Below are 20,180 nucleotides of genomic sequence, written 5' to 3' on the forward strand. Positions count from 1 at the left end.
CTGAGGGTCTGAGCCAGCTGCCAGAGGAACTCACCTTATTCAGTCATGGACCTACATTTTGCTCCACAAAAGAGAGTAGGATGTGGCTCTTGGTGCTGCTTGTATCTGTGTGAGTGCTATGGGTGTCTGTCTGACCCCTGTGTCCAGACACACATATAGGTATGTGCATGGTGTATACATGTCCTCTGTGTGCTTCTGCCTGCTGGGAACATGTCTCCAGCCTCACTGCTGGCTGGATCCAGGGATGTGAAGCTGAGTAGTCTCGCCTCTCCCAGGCTCCTGGATCAGTCAAGATGTATTTGCTCACTTTGTTTCCTACACCTTTTTTTTTTAACTTCTGTCACTTCACCAACCTGTAGCTAAATAGTATGCACAAACAGCACTGGGGCATTTCTTGGCAATGTTACATGGCTTCCCATAAGAAAAACTCAGAAAAAAATATCTAAAAGGATATATTACAATAAGGCAGAACAAAACCTAGGAGTTTTCAAACACTTAATGAAGCAGGCAAACTGAAAAAAAATGGATGACAGTAACATAAATGATAGTTAACATCCACTCAATTTTGATAATGAGGGTTTATAAAACATGAAAGAAAAAAAATTTAATGGACAGACTGTCATAATATAAGGAGAATTAAAAGAAAAGGGCTGTAAATTAACTGTATGAGTAGAATGTGGTTAGCTGGCTTTAGCTTCTGGAAATACAGACATCTCATCTGTGGGCACTGGTGGGCTGCTGGCCAAGCCACTTCCTTAGGCTTCTTTATGCCTGCATGTCTACTCCAAAGGACATCCACTTCAGAAGCTAATGAATGGGATACAATGATGTGGAAGTTATTTTATCTTCAGTACACGATTAAGCAAACAAACAAAACAAAAATCACTTTGAAAAGGAAAAATTAAAAACAGAAACCACTTAGATACACCCTTAAATGGTAAAGCAGCTCCTCATCCCTGTATTCTGGCTATCTCATGTATATATAGATACAGATACAGATATAGGTATAGAGATATTTGGAGCCTGATCTCTAGAAATTTAATGTTTGACATGACTTCTTGCATGTAGTTCTAGAGAGCAGAGAGATGAACTGACAAAGGGACTGAACCATGTAAAATGGACTTAGTTCATGCAGAGGTGTCAGGAAGAAATTACCAGAACAGGTTGGGAGTTCACAGAGAAATGGAGTAGGAGGATCTCTGGTAAGAGAGACTGTAAGCTATTTGGCTACAATCTGCATGCAAGTTTTGGAATCAAAAGTAGTACTCTGTGATGAACAGTTAAGTGAGCATTCAGGATGTCCATTTTACATTTCAGCATTGCCTTAACGCTACCCTGCAGCTTCTTCTACTATAAAATTCCTTAGAGAATGAGACATGTAGAAAAGACTAAAACTAGAAACATAAAAAAACCCCAGTCATTAATAGTATTATTTTATGTTGAGGATACATTGGACTGCACAAAACCCCATTTGTTTCTTTGTTTATTTATTCACAATTCCAAAATAGTTGCAATACTTTAATCTATAGTCTGAATTTATTCCTGATGTAACTGCCCATAATGACAGCAGTTTAAGATAGCAAATTCCATCTCCCTTTGAAAAATTTCTTCCTCCTAAAGCACATACATACACACGGTAATTTTCAAATGCTGGGCAAAAAAGGAATGAGTCAGACGTTAAGTGCTCTGGATGTTATGTGATAATTAAAGTTGATAATTATAAGGTCTTCACATTTAATCTCACTTTGTCACATGGAGACCTTGGCAATGGTTTCTAGAGCCTGTGGGGCTTTGCTGGTCTCAACTGGACTGATACGGGCACAGCATGAAAGGCAGTCTCTTGGATACTAAGACTACCAGAATTTTAAAGAGAAACCAGCACCCTAAAACTAGACATGGAAATTTACAAACTTCGGGCAGGGAACAGGTGCTGAATGTTCTTCCTCCTACTACTGAAAAAGCATAGCATCTTGCAAAAATTTCCATTCCTGGATGGACATGAGAGATACCCTCCACATCACTTCTACGTAAATACATTGTTAACAGAGTATTAAAACTTTAAGTCCATCAAAGAAGCCATCCAAAACCTATCTAGCATGCCTCAAACTGAGAATGCTAGAAATGCTCAAACACTAGAATTACCTAGAGTTATTATGGAGATATTCTTGTTACAACAGGGTCAATAAAAACAAGGCAGTGTTGTGTTAGGTAGTGAAATAAATGAAAAAATACATGGACACAGCAAAAGCAGGCTTGGAACAAGAGAGGGCCCTAAACCAGATTGTTCCACCATCACATCTGGCTGCCAGCAAATGGGTTTCTTTTCCTGAGTGTCTTAATCACAGGATTTATCTGGCAGCATTTCAGAAGTGTTGCTGCAATTACCATTTTTTCTTGTAAGCTAGGATTACTATAATACAAATACAGGTAAGTTGCCACATGACAATGCAGTATTTGTTCAGACTTCATTCAGATTTCTGGAAAAAGAGACAGTATTATTAAATACTGATTTGGATGAACACCTGTAATAATTATAAAGGATACAATAAACAGCACAGTAGTAGAATACAAGTATTACCTGAGCCTCTATTTGTTATGGAACAGGAAGGAAAAAAGAATGAAGGAAAGAATATAAAAGAAGAAATGAAGGGGGAAAAGGGAAGAAGAAGCAGGCTGTGTTTTGACTGGGGAAATGTGACATGGGATCAGGTTGTAGAAATATTTTTAGATGCTAACGATGACTATATAAAGAACAACTACACAGGTGATATACAAAAGGGGAAACAACCCGCATTATGATTCAAGCAGTGCATTCACAGGACTTGATCCAAAATTTTAGCACTGAAGAACACTGCAACAGTGCCTAGAGCAGAAAGTTTGCAAAACCTCAAAATCTACCAGACCTGTGTTCAACAAAAAAAAACAAATAAACAAACAAAAACACAACAAAAATCCAAACTGAACCAAACCCAAGCAAACAAAACCAAAACCCAAACAAATAAAACAACAAACAAACAAACAAAAACCCTCAAAAATCCAAACACAAGAAACCCAAAACAAAAGAAAATAAGGAAGGTCATCAAGGGCAAAGCTGGAGAGGGGACAAAAAATATTAGGTTCTTACAGATGCTGATTGCTCAAAACGATAATTTTAGAGAGACAGAGCAAATTTTTCCACCAATCAATAATGACATGAGGAAAGTTGAGAGGAAGCTGGCACAACTAAACAGGAGGAGTAAGGAAATTTACTAGATGAAAGAAGTAATCCTTGGCAAAGCTGGAGCTTTGTCATGTATATTAAACCCAAATTAAAACAGTTCATAAGCATGAGATGACTGCACAAATAAATTATGTAGAAAAATTTAAAAATCAGTAGAAATCATCTGTTATGTGTGCCTGGAACAGCCAGTCTGTATAGAGTCTAAAGCCAATGGATGATGAAGATACAGAAAGATAAGGGCCTGTCAGGCAGGCAAAATGAGTATTTGTCGTCTGCCTGCACCATGAAGAGGTAAGAGACATTCCTCTGCTGGAGCTCTTCATTGCAAGGCATGAATAGGAGGCATCTGTCTGAACAGTAGCAAGACAATGTGTCCAAATGGCACTCAGCCCTAAGCTCTACAAAAAGTCAAGGTTGAAACTGCTGAATTATTAACTCTGATGTACAGCATCTTAAAACCAGCTTTGTGCCTGAGGACGTGAACTTTGAAAATGAGATACTTATTTTTATTGACTTGAGGGGAGATCTGTGGATCTACAGGCTTGAAAGCCTGTTGCCTGGCATCAGACAAATAATGAGAAACTATAATGAAGCATAGAATCAGTAGACACAGGGTCAAATATGATTTTTTGGAGTGTCAGCACAGCTCTTGTACATTGGGAGTATACCAGAGTTTTCTGAAGACATTCACAAACAAGTAGGTAAGATTTAGCTGAAACTATTTACATGGTTTTCTGAAACACTTTTGACAAGATCTTGCCAAAGGCTTTCAAGGAAATCAAGGATCAATGAAATAAGAGGGAAGGCCCATGTTTTGGAAAACAGGTGTTTTAAACACAGGGAGAATGGGACCAAGTGTTCACCCAGTAAAAGGAGATCCACAGTGCATGCACTGTGTGAGCACCTCAAAATGATCTGGTAGAATCAGAGAGGAGCAAGAATGTGTGGAACAGTGTTTGCAGAAGCAAAGACTTAGTGAGAGTTCCTCTGCTTGGAAAAGAGACAAGCGAGAGAGATACAGTCATGGTCAAAGTGGCCATGATAGTCTTGATGTCATAAAGTGACTGTGTTTTATAGGGTTTTATATTGGGTATAATATGAGCACTATGCAGTATCTGGTGAAGGTAGCAAACGACAAGCTCCAAGTAGTAAAAGGAGGCAGTTCCTCACATCATGTTTATTTGTGGACGTCCTTGCCACAGGACATCAGGAAATCTGCATAATGTCAGTGGGAAAACAGACACATTCATGGAAGAGAGAGGTCCTCTGGCTTGCTTAGCCATGTGCATAATGTTGGAGGCTGGGAAAGTACCTGTAAGACCTGTGCTTGCTCTGTTCTCAGGCAGTGTTTTCTTGGTGGCCACTGCTGTGGGCTGAGTACTGGGCTTTGTATGATGCAGAACAGCCATTCTGTCTTATGTGGAGGTTTGTACAGATATTAAACTGCTTTTACTTACCATCATTGTGGACTATTCTGATGCCCCCCACTGCCAAAAGGATATGCCTGGTGACAAAAGGTACCTCTGACAATCGTAATCCACCAGGTCAACTGCATCTGGTATTTTCTCCAGTAAGGTATGTATTATACATGTATAAATAAATAATCATTAGATCTTCCCAGGTTTCTAAACTAACAAAACTGAACTTGGAATTTTCAGTAGTGCTTCTGCATCTTTGACAGGCCACTGAAACCCTCTACAGCTCTTCCCTTCACACTTGGTAAAGAAAAAGAAATAAATGGTTAATGTTCTGTGGTAAATAATCTTAGCTGGAACTAGTGTAATTTATTACTTATTTTATTTAATGGGCGACATTTTTGTTTTGTTCACCAGACTCTACTGTGCTAGTCTTTTCAGTAGAAGAACATCAGAAACTAGACAGTATACTAAAGCATTAAATCTCTCTCTAATTAAGAGCTTAAAGTGTATTTTTTAGAATCAGTGGCATTTTATTTGGCTGTTAATGGGATTTTGTGGGCCTTTTATTCTCCTTTACTCTCACCCTTCTCAGAGGCCACATGAAGTTTCAGAACCTTTATGAAGACTTGGTCCATTTTCCTATTATCCATGTCAACTTCACAAGCTTCTTAAATCTCCTTGATGCTTTTGTTTCTGAGAGACCTCCATTTTCCTCATCCATCTTCTCGTTCCTGGGTCCTCAATTTCCTTGTTTTTCCTAAGGACTGTGGTAGCACCAATTCTTTGCTTTGTTCAAAGCCAGTATTTACCATTATCTCACATCACATTAGATGGATGCACATCACAAAAATGTATTTGCTACAAATGTTCTATCTTGTCTTTTTTAATTTCCATAAAGATGTCCCTCGTGAGAAATCATGAGCACCTACTGTCTTCCTAGGATAAAAGTACTATTCTCTTTTAGGGCTCTTCTTTACCCATTTTCTTCCCATTTGCCTACTCTTCCAACTCAATTCTCTCTTCCTTCTACAAAGGAACCTTTTGTTGAAGCCTGAAGTGCAAGGGTTCCATCTGCCCCTGCTTCAATCAGACCAGTGACTTGGGCTCCCTAACTGTAAGCAAGGCCTATGGATCATTGATTCTGCAGATGCAGGATGGCAGGGCAGGTTAAATGTTTGAGCATTGCAGTGCAATAATATAATCAAAACCAAAAGAAGAACTGACACTAGGTGGGCTGTGGGCCTCACAAATGTGGCCGCAGGTATCTCGTTGTACATATGGAATGCTGTTTGATTTTAAACAGCTAAACAACAGTAATGCAATCCCATCCCATCATCACCAACTGTATCACAAGTACGGGATTTCACGAGCTGCTTCCCTCCTTGTTTCTGTTATTGCTTACCTATACAGGAAGCTGACAGAAATAACCCTTTCCAAATCTAAATTGCTTCTAAAAACCTTACCATATGACATTCTATGCAGGTGTTAACCATGCAGTGTTTATGCCTGCTTATGCAAAATGTAAAGTGGAAGATTTTCGTCGCACCTCATCTGCTGTTTGCTTTCAATCCAAAACCAAAATCCTTTATTCTGACTTGTTCTATCATCGTTTTCCAAGCCCTTGCTCCCTTACTAAAGTAAACATTTCACTATAGTTTAATCTTTCATTTCCCAGTTCACTCGCAGACTTTTGTGTATTCTTTACACCCTGAAAATCTGCTTTTTAAAAAAATGTCTTACCCTTGGGAGTTTTGGAGCAGGTCGAGGAATTTCTCAATTTTGAAGTATATGATTTTTGTTCTTTTTCTAGATCAGTATTTGAAGAGGAAAGGCTCAGTGTACCCACCCTGTCATTCTAATTAAGTGTCCCCAGCTCTTTTACACACGCACACATCCCTGAAATGGAAACACTTCTTAAGTAACTGCTAGAAAAAAGGAAGGTTTGCTTCATAACTCCAGTTCTTTCTTGTTGCATTACATTGCCAAGTTTGATGTTAATTTAAATAAAACAGTAGAGATGTGGTGAGCTAGCAAACAGGATATTGGCACTCAGTTTGCTAGACAGTGCTATGTACAAATATATACAGAGCTGCACATGACTAGGAAATAAGATTGGGAACCCAGAAGTACCAACCAAAATGTTGTGTTGTTTTTTTTTTTTAAATAAAGAGGTGCTGCTTGCTGCTTGAGAGGACTAGCTTAAAGGAACGTTTGCCTAATTAGTTTTAGCAACTAAGTAAGGTAAAAATTGTTTTGGCAACTGTTCACCAACTCAGCTGCTATTCTGAGATAGCACTTCCAAGTGTATAATGAAAAGTTGTTGGTGGATCCCTTTCCAACGTCTTGATGTGGAAGCAGAAGGTCTGAGGTTTTTTCTTCACAGCCTCCGCGTTAACCTCCCGCGCTTTAATGGATTATGTGATCCTTGCACTCCACGAGGGGAAGGGGTGGCAGAACAACTAGATTTATTATTTTTTTTTTTTCACGAAAGAACTAATCACGTATTCTTTTGAAGAAAGAATACGATGCAATAGAGACGAGGAGTTGCAACGCAGTACACGGAAGGCATTTCTGACACTAGATCCATCAGGCAAGGAGAAAATGACTTTTACAGCACCCTCGGAAAAGATGTGGGGGCTGGAAGGCGAAAACAGTGCTCAAACGACCATCTGCTTTTGCTCGTCTCGTGTATTCCTCCCTCAAGGCACCCGTGAGCTAACATTCCTGGGCATTCCCGGCACTTGCCGCCCCGCAGGCGCGCGTCTCCTTCCTGCCCTTTCTCAGCCACGCCGCACACCGGGACCCCTCACCCCGGGCAAGGAGCAGCCGGGTGGCGAGGGGCCAGGACCCCCAGCAGGCGGCTCAAGGGGGTCCCTGCAGCAGCAGGGCTGCGAGCGGGCGCGGGGCGGCCGGCAGCACAGCGCCGGTGCCGCCCGCGGGTCCCAGGGCTGCGGCGGCCTTGCAGCCCCGCCGCGCCTCCGTCCCGCGTCCCCCGCCCACCCAGCGACCGAGCGGCCAGGAGGGGCAGGGGCAGCGGCGGGAGGTCCCGGCTCCGGGCCCGGGGGGCGCGGCTCCCCCCTCCCCGCTGGGCGGCTTCTCGCGAGACGTGGCGGCGGGCTCCGGGGGTGACAGGCGGGCCCCGCCGCGGCCCCCGCCCCGGGCCAGGCGCTGCCTCCTCCCCCCGCCCCTCCCCGGGCGCCGCGGGGCGGATGCGGTGGCGGCCATAGTTTGGGACGGGCGGAGCCGCGGCCGCCGCCCTCCCCGCTAGCGCCGCCGGCGGGCCAGGGAGCTGCTGCTGCTGCCGCCGGCGGCAGCGGGTGGAGCTCGGGGAGCAGGCGGCGCCGGCGGCCCCCCCCGCGTTTCGCCTCCGCCCCAGCGGGGAGGCAGCCGGGCGCGGCGAGGCGGCTGCGGCCGTTTCACGTCTAAGTCGTTGCCTCCGCTGAGCGGGGATCAGGTGGAGCGGCCGGAGGGCGGGGAAGCGGAGGGCACCGGGACTGTTTCCTTCCCTGCTCCGCCGCCCCACGCCGGCCGCGGGCCCCGCGCCGCTCCCCGCGGCTGCAGCCCCGGTGGGCTCGCCCGGCGCGGCCGCTCCTCCCCGCGCGGCGCTGTCAGGGCGGCGGGCGGTGCTTTCGCGTAGCGGGCGCGCCGGGGCGGGCGAGGGGGGGAGGGGGGGGGGGGGGGAAGCGGAGCCGGGGGGGGAGGCGGCGGGGCCGGTGCGGCGGGCGGGGGCGCGCGGCGGGGGCGGCGGCCGCAGCGGCGGCATCATCACCTGGCGCTGCGGCGGGGGCGGGGCGGGGCGCGCGGCGCCGCGCGGTGTCTGAGGCGCTGCAGCCCGGGGCGCTGCTCGGCGGTTTAAAGCGGCGGAGCCGCCGCCGCGAGGGGCGTTCAGAGCAGCCGGGGCAGCCGCAGCGCGCAGGGCTCGGTCGGCGGAGGGCAGGCATGGAGGGCAAGCAGCAGCAGCAGCAGCAGCTGGCGCCGCCCGGCACGGCGGGCGAGGAGAGGCGGTCTGAGGAAGGCCAGGATGCGGCAGGCGGCCGGGCGCTGGGCAGACCGCTGGGTCCCACGCCGAGCCAGAGCCGCTTCCAGGTGGACCTGGTGGCCGAGGGTGCCGGCCGCCCGGCCGAGGAGCCCCGCAAGGCAAGCGAGGAAGGCGGTGCGGTGGGGAAGGGCAGCGAAGAAGCCAAGGGCAGGTTTCGGGTGAACTTCGTGGACCCGTCGGCCGGCCACGAGAGCCCCGGCGAGCCGGGGGGAGGCAGCTCGGAGGGCGGCAATGTCAGCTTCCAGAACGGCGGCGACACGGTGCTCAGCGAGGGAAGCCTGCACTCCGGCGGGCACCACCACTACTACTACGACACCCACACCAACACCTACTACCTGCGCACCTTCGGCCACAACACCATGGACGCCGTGCCCCGCATCGACCACTACCGCCACACGGCTGCCGATCTGGGCGAGAAGCTCATCCGGCCCAGCCTGGCCGAGTTGCACGATGAGCTGGACAAGGTGAGCGGCTGTCGCGTACACCCCTTTCCCCCGAAAGCTGCTGGCCGCCCCCGAGCCGCCTCCCTCGGCAGCGGGCGGTGCGGGGCCCCGGCCCGCACGTCGAGCCCCCGGCGGGGCCGCGCTCGGCTCGTGTTTGCCTCGGGGCGTGCGGCGGGAGGGAAGGGCGGAAAGCTCCCGGAGCCTCGAGGAGGCGCGAACAGTGCGAAAGCATCGGGCGGCTTGCGTCTGCCTCTTTGTTTTTCGTTCGTGTTTGTTTTTTTTTTTTGCTTGGTGTTTTGTTTTTGTTGGTGACGCAGCGGGGCTTCTCCCCCGCTACATTTCTGGGAGGTGGTCCCCGTGACGAGAGCTGCTTCGAGCTGTAGGTCTGCGGTGCGAGTGTTTTATCCACAACTCGAGAGAGGCTGTGTTACAGACGCAGCGGTTTCCCGCTTCTGGTCCGCAGAGTCTTCCAGCAGATAGGGAATTCGGGGAGCGGGGGGGAGGGGGGCTGAGAAAGGTGTTAGTCTGAGAAGGGTAATTAAAATACTTGGAAGAGATGCGGGGGGAAAAGATGCGCTGGTTTTCATTAGCGGCAAGAGGTTTGCCTCGGGAGCGGCTGAAAACGCATGCCCGTCGGTGCGCACGCAGCGCAGACCGCCTCCGGGCGTGATGCTGGAGGCTGCACAGATGCAGCCCCGGCTCCTGCTCCTTCAGGGGCTGTTTCAGCCCTGCTGAGCAGCCCTGCGCGTGAGGGCGTCCTGAGCAAGGCTTCAGAAATGTTGGAGCTGTGCGTCTCGAGCTTTTTCTCTTTCGGACGGGTCTGTGTGTTGTTGGAGACGAGTCACAGTGAAAGCTTGTTCGCGTTGTAGGCTGCCTTTATGAAAGGGCAAGCGTTAGCTGAGCCTGGAATTAATTTGATATGTTTTCTAGATCACGATTAAACCATCGTCACTAAACTAAATCCAGATCAAACTGGCAGTGGTGTCTTCTTGCAGTCTGAAAATTGCCTCTTGGTATTTAGCTGTGCTCTTAGCAATCCGTGTTCTAGTGGGTTTTTCTGCTGGGTTTAGGGAAATAAAAGAACATGTAGGCCACATCCTAAGGAAGTGAAGAGTATTCTGTTCCCAGAACTTGTGGCATTCCACCTTTCACTCCTTATAGGTGGAGTTGCTTGGGAAAATACATTTTCTTTTGAGGTTGTCCTGTTTCACACCATTATTAGGCGGCTCAGTATGTCTGTGCTGATCTTTGGCGTTTTTTTGGAGGAATGTGGTGATTCTTTAAGTGTATTTTTTTGAAAGTAACTCTTAATCTGTTCTCATAGAAGTAATTGTTTGGTATGCTGTAGACATACTTCCTTGCAACATCTAAAATTAGATACCAGAATAATTACTAATCCTATAAATTACTCTTGCCTTTCAGGTCCCTTCCTGATGGAGTTAATTGGTGTTCTCTAGTCTCATTCTAAGTTAGTATGGAATGGAAGGTGGCAGTTACAGTCTTGTGCATGGAGTTAGATGCAGTATAAATAAACCATGTAATATATGTGAAAACACACTAATTTTTAAGGTGTTTTTTTTTCCCCTCCTGTAGTTTCTTGACTCCTGGTCATGATGAGATGACCAGGTCATTAGGTACTCTGTTCTGTAAGCAGAACATTACTTGAATTTCTAAGCTTGGGAGATAGGTTTTCAGTGTGTTTATGTGGTGGCTGTCAATAAAGCTTTTTGTGACACCATTAATACATTCCAGTGTGGAATCTTAACTTCTACAGCTATAGTTTCTAAAACTAATTTCTTCATATTTCATTACAAAGTGTGGCAAGCAGTGTTCTTGGTAGGTTGTGGCATAGAGGAGCTGTAGACCACCTGATTACAGGATAATTATCAGAACATTAATTAACTGAAATTATTAATTTCTTAAATTTCATAAGTTCTGCAGTGTGGGTAGGTGTGTACATGAAGATTTTTTTTAAATTATACCCTTTGTGCTGTGCCCCCCCCCAAAAAAAAAAAAATCAAAAAACCACAAACAAACTAAAAAAACAGGATGAAATATGTTACATTTGATATTACACTTAGGTACAAATTTAAAAAACTGGTGTGGTGTAAGCTTCAGAAGTTAAATTGAAGCTCTGTGGAGTTCTCAGTGGTTCTGTAACAGGATGGTTCATTTCCAAAGCATTTAGTATGTTTGCAGGCATTTAGACATATGTGGAGAAGGGAGATAATTATTTTCTTTTCAAACTTAAAAAACCATTTTGCGAGATAAGAATATATATAAGCTTTTTTATGAGAGTGTGTCATGCATACTAATAGCGTATACCTGCATCTTCCACAGTCTCTGGAGTATAAAATACACCACATCTGGATTATGTACTTGATTTCTGGCCACAGAGCACCAGTAACTTAAATCACGATGGCAGTCTACTTTTATATGAACGATGTTCACAAAGCTGTTGTGCTTTTTTCACTGTGTTTTAGGGGGCTTATTGTTTCCATTCCCAAAATGACTTCACTTCCTGCTGACTGACAGTAACGGTCTCTAGTGTTGAATAATACAATGCATTAAAGAAAACATTTCACTGACTTCTAAGACCCTGGAAAAATTAAGCTTGCTCATTAGCTGTGTTTGGTTGTTTGGTACTAACTCAACTTGTTCAGGATGTGAAAGACTTAGTAGAGCAGCCTTTACAAACATCCTAGTGTCATGGCATAAAATTTTCACTGTGTGAAGAAGACTTATTGTTAGGCCCCTGCTTCTTGACCCAGTGCGTGAAGGTTGGAAGTTATTTTGTGTTAAGCCTGATCCAAAAGTGAGTTCCCCAGCAGTGTGGTTTACTACTTTGCATGTAGCAATTTTATCTTGCAGTTTAAGTTTGAGCTTTTTTTTCCTTTTAAAAGGTAGATGTTGTGAGGTGGTGTTACAGTAATGTTTATGCAAGTGGTAATTACAGGTTTTTTTCCTTATTTTTGCTTACAAGCTTCATATGTGTAACTCTTCTGCTGGTTCTGTTCTCACAGAGAAGCACTCTTGGAGGAAGATACGCTGTTTGAGGAAGATGCACATATGCCTACCGAAGGGGGGTACCTTTTGACAAGGATTTGTTTGGCTGTCTTAGTAAGATAGGCGTCTCACCAAGTCAGGTTTCACGTGGTTGTTCCAACAGTGGCTTTACTAGTAGAGAAGAAAGGGATTGTTCTTGAAACTGGTTGCAGAAATGTAGCTAGGTGATGCTGCAGTACTCTGAAATGGGTTAATTGCTTACTACTGATCTTGGTCTATCATGTTAAAATTCAAGTGAGTACTTTGCTTTAGAGAGATGACAGCTGGAACTTGGTGATACTATTACAGTTGCTGGTCTCATAGGTGACGCTCTACAGGAGGTTTAGTCTCCAGAGATAGAGAGGCGAGAAGATGGTTGTGAAAAAAGAAGTGGGAGGGAAACAGTGTACCAAAATATGTAGGATTTTGTTGCTGTTGTGGCTGTGTCCCCCTTCCTCTTGAGGGGATCTGCCTTCAGACAGTAGGAAAAATAAGTGTCCTAGCTTTTCTTAGATAGTGTTTTTTTCTATCTTAACAGTTCAGGTATATCTGTTTTGCCTAGGTTTTGTATTAATAAAGCTATGGCCTGCACAAGAGACTCCAAGTGCCTTTGTGTCTTCCTCTGTGTAAAAATTACTATGCCATAATGTCACCGATGTCACAGTTCTGGAATATGAATACTTTTAAAGTATTCAAAATTGAACTGTGTTTTAGTAATTCACTGGTATGCATTAATTTAATTTTTTTCTGTATAATACCTTAATTGGGGAGATTAATTTTTTGAAAAATGAATTTCACAGTACATGGGTGATTCTGAATTGATGCATATTTTATGCAGTAATATACAGCAGTGGTAAGTAAATGTTGTGCGAACCAAGCCCTCTACTGGTACCTTTGTTCTGTTGTTTGTTAAATACTCCCCTAGAGTACTAGTTGGTTCCCTTGACAGGCTATACAGTGGTAGTGATCTCGTGGGGAGATACTTACACCACCTTCAGTTCCCCCAGCACAAATTTAAAAAAAAAACACACACCTGAAAAAAATCCGAACAGACTCAAAGGCATTGAAAAACAGAAGTGTGCTTTGCTTCCTGCAGCACAGAAATCCATGCACCTTTCCTCTCAATTTGGAGACCGCAGTACAAAAGAAGACATTACTGATACCTGTGCAGAACTGAGGGTTGTTGTATTTTGTTTTTACTGACTTTTGCTGACAGTTTTTTTTAAACTATCTTTCTGGCTTTGATTTTTAGTTTCTTGAACATTACAGCATTTCTTGTTATATTGCAGCTTAAAATCTTTTAACTTAAGCATAGTGAAAAGTCTGCATATGGCTATGCTTTTTCACAAATAATGTTATTTCACTCTAGAAAATGTTAAATGCCTGCAACACCTCTAACATGGTGTTTTGTTGCTTGTTTTGTTTGTTGTGAGGGTTTTTTTCCTTAGTTCTTGGTTTCTGATTGCTTAGCCTGTAGGGAAAACAGAGCTTAGCTGAAGATGCATAAATTGCTAAAAAAGGATTCTAGATTATTCTAGGCTATTGAGTTAGGTGACTGTGTTATGTAAAGTCTGTCATTACAAACTGCTTCCTCTACTATCCCTCTGCTGGAAGACCCTCTTGCAGATTGTTTTTATTGTACTACTTTGCTGATTCTTTCTTACAATCAGTAGCTCTTCTAGTTATTGAGTCAGTGTGATTTAGTTTGGGTAGCTTATTTTCCTTCTTACTCTCCTTTTATATTTGTAAACAGAAGTTGAATTTTCTCTCTGAATTTCATTGTACTTAAACAAAACAAGAGAAACTCATTTAGTCTCGGTCTCTGCTCTTGGACATCCTAGAAGCCTTTAATTTGTAGCTTTTCTTGTTCATCACTTCTGAAAAATAGTTAGATCAGCTCAAGTGATCTCAGTGCAGCTTTACTAGCATCATACAAAGTGGTACTTTTATGCTTTGTCAGGCTTTGTGGAGAATCCTCACTTTTCTTATTCCAGTACTGCACTTAATTACCACCATCTTCATTGAGGGGGGAAAAAACAACAATGTATGGCTCTGTTTGCAGCAGTAACTCATATTAGTCTTCCGGGGTTTGTATTCTACAAGGGTTATGTATATTTTGTAATTTTATGTTGCTCGATTCTTTAATATCTCCTGTCTGATGTTTAGTCTAAAATACCTATGGAATACTGGAACCTTTGAACTGTCTTCAACAAACTGCTAATATTGTTCTTACTGCTTCATGTTTTTTTTGTTCCAGAGAAGCTGGAAATAACTGAGTGCTATTAACAGGTTCTAGTTTGACAACACAAGTGTGAGCTGCTACTGTAAGGGGTAAACTTTTGTGTTCTCTTTGTATTTTTTGACTTGGATTTGGGAACTAATCTAGTTTACAGAAAGTAAACACTCCCTTCAGCTGCCAAATCTTGCACTGGATTGCGTGAGTCAGTTCCTTGATGCAGTACAACTGTGGTTTCCACAATTTTTTGACTGCATGCATATGTCAATACATTTTTTTGGAGCATGCACTACATACATGTATCAGTAAATTTTTTTTGAGCATGCACCCCTAATGTATGTGTATTTATTTGCTTAGAAATTATTTACATGTTCTACTGTACTAATATTGTGTATGGTACAAAAATAAAAATTAAAGGGTGGGATAAAGATGAAATAAACACTTTCAGAAATATTTTTGTTCTTTATTAACATTGCAAGCAGTATTTTCTTCTCACACTTCTGATGGACTGTATTGGGCACTTCTTGGAGGCCATTGCAGTATGCTATGAATCCCTTGAGTGCTCATGTCAGAAGAAAAGACACTGTGATTTCCCAAAAGAGTAAAACCAAGAAGGAAAGAAGGAGGGAGCTTGTGTTTTTTAATAAACCAATTATTGTCAGTATCAATGACTAATTCAAGACCAGAACCCAAAAGAACAGCAATAAACTTTCTCTAGTGGACAGCTTTTATTTCAGCATAAGCTGTTTCAGAACTGGTTGAAGAGGAAGGTGCTGCAGAATTAATCTTCATTTTCAGATTAACTTTTTCCCTTTTGGTACTGCATTTGATTTGACCTGAGATGATATTCATTCTCGGAGAACATTCTTGCAGAGGAGGAAGTCTGGCAAGATGAGTATCTTAGAGTAATTCAAACTAGCATACTACATCTTCTGTTACATCCCTCAGATTTTTACCTATAGCCCCGTATAATACATGAGCAACCACAAAACCATTTCACCCCCCCCCCCCCGCCCTTTTTGGTATAGGTAATAGCAATCACAGTATGGTCATTTGTTCACTACTGAGGTTTTTTTTGGATTTTTTTTTTTTTTTACATAGTTGACTTTGAATTGTTTGCCTTCCAGTATTTTGGCAGGTATCCAGTTCTTGTAGCTTGAGTACATGGAGTCTTTGATTTATTTCCACATTTCAGTATGCCAATTAGGCCTGATAAACTCACTGAAATTTCTTTTATGCATAAAAGCTAACTAGGATGCATTATCTATTCCTGATAAACTTAACTAAGTCATTAAAAAAAAATGTAAAAAAATCCTAACATTCCACATTAAGAAGGAAACTTAGCACTTGCATCTTCATTTTTCATGTTTTTTTTTTTCATTTTTTTAATTTTAAGAAAACAGCAATGTCTGTTTCAGTTGTAAAGAAATCATCACTCTAGGGTTAATGTTTCCACCTAGTCTGAGGGTTTACATGGTAGACAGACTCCTATTCCATATTGCTCTTGAGCTGTAAGCAGATTGGCAGCTTGGGCCTGAATGTAGTACTTCACTAGTACAAGTCAGTGCTGTGCTGCATGAATGTACCAGCCCTGCTCAGCACTGGCTCAGGGACTATCCCTGTAGCTGCATCCACCACTTCATGGCATGATGTTAAAAATTCAGGCAGTATTTTATTGATTTTTAAGATTACTTCAGTGGGCTGTGTGTTGTGCTGTAAGACAGTAGGTTAAATGTAATTTTTCATTAGAATATAGTTCTAATTAAAATGGGAAATTTTATAAAGTGGCCAGCAAGCCCAGGAAAGTGATTCTTCCCCTCTACTCTGCACTTGTGAGACCCCACCTGGAGTACTGTGTCCAATTCTGGAGCTCTCAACAGAGGAAGGGCATAGAACTCTTATAGTGAGTCTGGAGAAAAGCCGTGAAGGTGACCCAAGGGCTGGATCACTTCTCCTGTGAAGACAGGCTGAGAGAATTGAGGCTGTTCAGCCTGGAGAAGAGAAGGCTCTGAAGAGATTTCATAGTGGCCTTCCAGTATCTGAAGGGGCTACAGGAAAGCTGGGGAGGGACTTTTATTTTTAAGTGTGTGTAATGACAGGATGAGGAATAATGGTTTAAACCTGGAGGAGGGTAGATTTAGGTTAGACAAAGAAATTCTTTAGTGTGATGTTGGTGAGACACTGGAACAGGTTGCCCAGGGAGGTTGTGGAGGCTCCCTCCCTGGAAGTGCTCAAGGCCAGGTTGGATGGGACTTGGAGCAACCTGGTCTAGTGGAAGGTGTCCCTGTCCATGCAGGGGGGTTGGAACTAGATGATCTTAAAGGTGCCTTCCAACCCTAGCCATTCTATGATGTTATTACTGTTGCATAAAGTGTTACACTTGCTCCCCCTCCACCTCTTGAGTGGAAAGTGCATAGTTCTCTTTGGCAGAAGATTTTTGGATGAAAAGTGGAAGGTGTTGAGCAAGAATGCTTCAAATTAACCTTTTTTGGGGGGGGATGGAGTATAGAAGACTTGAGAATTTGCTGTGTTGAAAACAAGTTCCTGAGCAGCACTGAAACTGATTTTCTTTTGCATCTTCAAGTATAGTTCTGTAAGTACTAAACTACTATGCAAGAGGTTTGCTAGTAGGATTTAATTAAGCTCTTAAGCAAATGCTGCATCTGCTTCGTTCTGGAGAGCAAGAAAATTTTATGAAACACTTAAAAGATCTCTAACCGTTAGAGACTTCATAACCTCAGGGTTATGTTTTTCAGATAATCAAGTGAAAACTGCCTGAGTTCATAGCTTGGATCCATTTTCCTGCAAAGTCTGATTTCTCTTCTCATGCCACTGGATATCAAAAGGAGTATGATGGTCAATGCACAACAATGAATAATTGCTTTGACAATCATTCAGAGTACAATGGTTCTTCTGGAAAGGATCAAATGCATCAGTGTAGTAGCAAAAGTAGTAGTTTAGTTCTGGAGTGGGCAGGAAAGGAGTGATCCGTCAAAACAGAACTGAGATGTATTCTTGAGGTGTGAAGTAGACTACATGTATTTCTTTTAAGATGGAAGGATTTGTTTCTGCTACACTTATATTTTTGTAATTAGATGTTTTAATGGTGCAATTTCCTTTTAACTACAAACAGACTGGCAAAAGAAGTTTGATTTTTATTTTTTTATGATGGCAAACCATGTTGACTGTTCCTTGACAGGAAGGCCTGACTTTGCCTACAGTATTTCTGGGAGTGCTGAACATAAACATTGTGGCTTTACCATGGGTAGCCATACTGCATAGCTGCTGAACAAAGGTATTTTCTCATAGAATTCTCATTGTCAGCTTGCCCAAAGTATTCATGTCATCCTGTGCTTACAGAGGGATGTATGAATCAAGATGTGACAATGTAGAGGTTTTTCTTGAACTTGATGTTTTTGTTCTTATTCTGTAAGTTCTTTTGTTCTTGTTCTATAAGTAAATGTTTTTGGTATCAGGGAAAAAGCATAATGGTTATATTTCAGATAGGTTACTACTCTTGCATACCTGTAGATGTCAACAAAACTTTGCTGTTATGTCATATGTTAAAACTACTGGAAAGCATTCTATCTGTTCACACCATGCTGGGTACAGGTTTTCAAATCTCAGCCCTTGCATGACTGTCTAGAAGTCTGTTTTCCACTGGAACTTTTCTTGTTGCTTACTGATTCTCTAGTAATCTACTTAGAGAGAGACTTTATTTCAATTTGATGCTAAGGAAAGGATTCAAACTTTTTTTGTTTTATCAGAGGGCTGAAAACTCAAAATTCCTGGTGATGCAATGGAGAAAGCAGGTAGAGGAAGGGGCGAGATCTTAGAATATTACACAATGCATGTTTAGTTCAGTGACATGGCAAGTTGGTGTGAAATACTGTTAACTACAGTCAAGTTCAGGACCAGCTCCTTCTTTATTTTCACCAATTAAAGTATGTTTAAGTATGGGCAGTTTTGCTGTTGTTTCACTTCTGAATTGATTCCAGACTTTTTCCTTCAAGCAGGTCTACCTGATTACAATTTGTATCCATTCTGTATTAGGAGGGGAAGATCATAATCACTTCCTTAAAAATAAAAATCTGTAGCCTTTGTGTGGTTAGTAAATTTGGAGATCTGTCAAAAAAATTGTGTGTGTAAGACTTAAAGTGGTGATGAGGTTAATAAACAAGGTTTCTATCTCTCCTTTATAAGTATACCAGTGGAACAATTACTTACTCCTAAGCTGAAATCAATTGCCATACTAAGTCTCCTGATCAACAGTCTTTGTAGCCTGGTTAATACATAATGCTACTTGTAAGAGTTTGGAGGACAAATTAATAATAGAATGATTGAACAGTTTGGGTTCAAGGAGACCGTAATGATTTTTATCCATTTAAAATAATTAAAAGAATTTAGGTAAAAAATGCTTTTAAAAATCACAAGGAATATATATATACACATATATATATGTATTTGGGCACTGCAGTATATGAAGGGCATTGAGGTGCTGTAGAGTCTGCAGAGAAGGGCAACTAGGCTGATTAAGGGTCTGGAGAACAGGTATTATGAAGAGAAGCTGATGGAGCTGCGGCTGTTGAGCCTGGAGAAGAGGAGGCTGAGGGGAGACCTCATTGTTCTCTACAGCTGCCTGAAAGGTTCAGATTGGATATTAAGAAAAATTTCTTCACAGAAAGAGTGGTGAGGCATTGGAACGGGCTGCCCAGGGAGGTGGTGGAGGCAGCATCACTAGAGATGTTAAAAAAACAGGTGGACGTGGTGTTTCAGGAGATGGCTTATTGGTCACAGGATTGTAGGGCTGATGGCTGGACTTGATGATCTTGAAGGTCTTTTCCAACCTTGATGATTCTATGGTTCTGTGATATACGCACACAAAAAAGATACTGCCTAATGTTTCTCCGTTAAAAGCAGTATTGAGTTGCAAGACAATAAAATAGAAGCTGGTGGTAGAGGCATGTAGCTGGTTAATTCTTCAGTTGACATGTTAATTGTAACTGCAGATTTCTTCTGTTTAAAATTATTTCACTGTAATCAGAGTACAACAGACCTTAATTTCAGCTTAAGATAACATTGATGTTCTGTGATGCAATCTCCTTTAAAATCTCTGGATGTGGATGCCAAAAGCACTTGCTGCTATATTTTAAATTTGTAATTGCAGAGAAGGTAATATAGCCAAAGCACTTAAGTTTTGGTCTCTTGGCTGCAAACCTGAAAGGATTTCCTTTGAGGATTTCCTTCAACCAATGGTTGAAGCTGTTAATGTTTCATTCTATGATATATGTTTTATTCCAAGGAATCCTGAGTTTTAAGACCAGTTCATATTTTATCTGGGCAGTTTATCTTGTGTTGCTGTAGGTAACTGCTGGGTTAGAAAACTTTTTTTAGGTTATTACTGTAAAAGTACTGGAACCACAGTATAGTAGCAGCATTTTCCATATGCTTCAAACAAGGAGTTGTAATTACAAAACCTATTAGCAAAGTTTAAATCAAGCAGTGAAGGTACCTAATGTAGGTGCTGAATTTTCTGAACTGCTGTCAACAACTAGGCATTCCTGTAATGTCTCAAGAAGGAAGGGGCCAGTAGGGATCATTGAGTCCAACTCCCTGCTATTCTCAGGACTACCTGAAACTAAACCGTATGACCAGGACTGTTGTTCAGATGCTCCTTGAACTCTTGACAGGCTTGATGCCATGGCCACTTCCCTGGAAAGCCTGTTCCAGTGACTGACTACCCGTCTGTCAATAGCCCTTTCCTAATGTCCAGTCTGAA

General features: G+C 42.9%; 1 protein-coding gene across 2 annotated transcripts in view; it reads left to right on the forward strand.

Annotated features, from left to right (window-relative positions):
* Positions 1 to 8,448: 8,448 nt before the first annotated feature.
* Positions 8,449 to 20,180, forward strand: part of SLC12A2 (solute carrier family 12 member 2) — a 62,928-nt gene continuing 51,196 nt past the window's right edge. For both annotated transcript variants that reach the window (XM_051642388.1, XM_051642389.1), the window contains exon 1: positions 8,449 to 9,141. In XM_051642388.1, the coding sequence (XP_051498348.1) occupies positions 8,578 to 9,141 (564 nt within the window). In that variant the 5' untranslated portion in view covers positions 8,449 to 8,577. The remainder of the gene's footprint in view (positions 9,142 to 20,180) is intronic.

The sequence above is a fragment of the Apus apus genome, chromosome Z (genome assembly GCF_020740795.1).
Source record: "Apus apus isolate bApuApu2 chromosome Z, bApuApu2.pri.cur, whole genome shotgun sequence".
NCBI lineage: Eukaryota > Metazoa > Chordata > Aves > Apodiformes > Apodidae > Apus > Apus apus.